The sequence below is a fragment of the Octopus bimaculoides genome, chromosome 3 (assembly GCF_001194135.2).
Source record: "Octopus bimaculoides isolate UCB-OBI-ISO-001 chromosome 3, ASM119413v2, whole genome shotgun sequence".
Lineage (NCBI taxonomy): Eukaryota > Metazoa > Mollusca > Cephalopoda > Octopoda > Octopodidae > Octopus > Octopus bimaculoides.
In genome coordinates, this window is record NC_068983.1 from 2,883,124 (window position 1) to 2,884,238 (window position 1,115).

General features: G+C 40.2%; 1 protein-coding gene across 1 annotated transcript; it reads right to left on the reverse strand.

Annotated features, from left to right (window-relative positions):
• Nucleotides 1-262: 262 nt before the first annotated feature.
• Nucleotides 263-649, reverse strand: LOC106867635 (uncharacterized). Its single transcript, XM_014912561.1, has one exon. It carries the CDS (start codon nucleotides 647-649, stop codon nucleotides 263-265), a length of 387 nt encoding a protein of 128 aa, XP_014768047.1.
• Nucleotides 650-1,115: the final 466 nt, after the last annotated feature.

A 1,115-nucleotide genomic window follows, 5' to 3' on the forward strand; every position in this document is an offset into this window, starting at 1 on the left:
TTTTGTGGGAGATCGTTCTGAAAAAGATGAAACAATATGCAGAATTCTATCATCTGCCTTTATATACTTCTTAAGTTTAGCAGGAAGGGGATGACCTCCAATCAGTTGCTCAAAAAATGCATCTCGGTTTCTTTGCACCTTATGTAGCCCATTTATGAGAGGTGCTCATTTCCAGTTCTGTCTGGAATGTTCTATTTGCTGCTCCAGCATGGTCATTTGTCCGGTCTTCTTCGAGCAACGTCCTCTCGTAAACATTCCGCATTTAATAGAGGAAGAGTGACGGTCTTCTACTATTTCCACGTCGATTTGGTCTTTCAATATAGGTACCTTCGAACCAATTCAGCAGTGCTGCAAGTTCTTCAAGTATATCCGCAGAGAGGGCGTCAATATACGTATCAATATGTGGAATAGGAACAAATGCTAAACTTAATATCATCTTGGCTTTTAGTACAAAGGTAGCATCGTTGTTGTACATAGAAGTGGAACCCATGGCAACTATCTTTTTGTGTATATTTTGTGCTAAATGGAAAAAAAAACATCCTTTTATTTCAACTTCCAGGAAAGCTTCCTTCATGGCTTTAAAGTTTGCGTGTTCCAAGTTGCAAATAATAGATGTTGGGTTTAGTTTTGGCTCGGCATCTTTGAGCATTTCAATCGCAGCTTGTTTGGTAAAAGAGCATAGACAACCGGACTAGCGCCATCTTTGCAAGAATAATGTTAACTTCTGAAAATAATCTTGGTACTATTTTAAAAGGTTCGTCGGTATACCAGAAATGTAGATGTTGTACTAGTGCAGCAACTCTAACGCGTGAAGATCTAAAGGACTCGGAGGTGGGGCGCTTAAGGCTCTCCTTTTACGTTTTATACTTCTCCTCATGACTGAAGCATCTGGCAATGATCCAAGTGTTACCTGTGATGCCTTTGTTAATACTTCCCTTATTACTGCACTTGGCTTTTCAATGGTGTCTTCGGCACGACGTTTCAAGACTGTGTCCACTTTAGCCACTTCTATATCAACTGCAGACGAATTATAGGGATGCGTGTTTACTTCCTTGATAACTGCACCAAACATCGTACAAATTCTTGCATTGCACCTAGAACTTTGATCACAACGC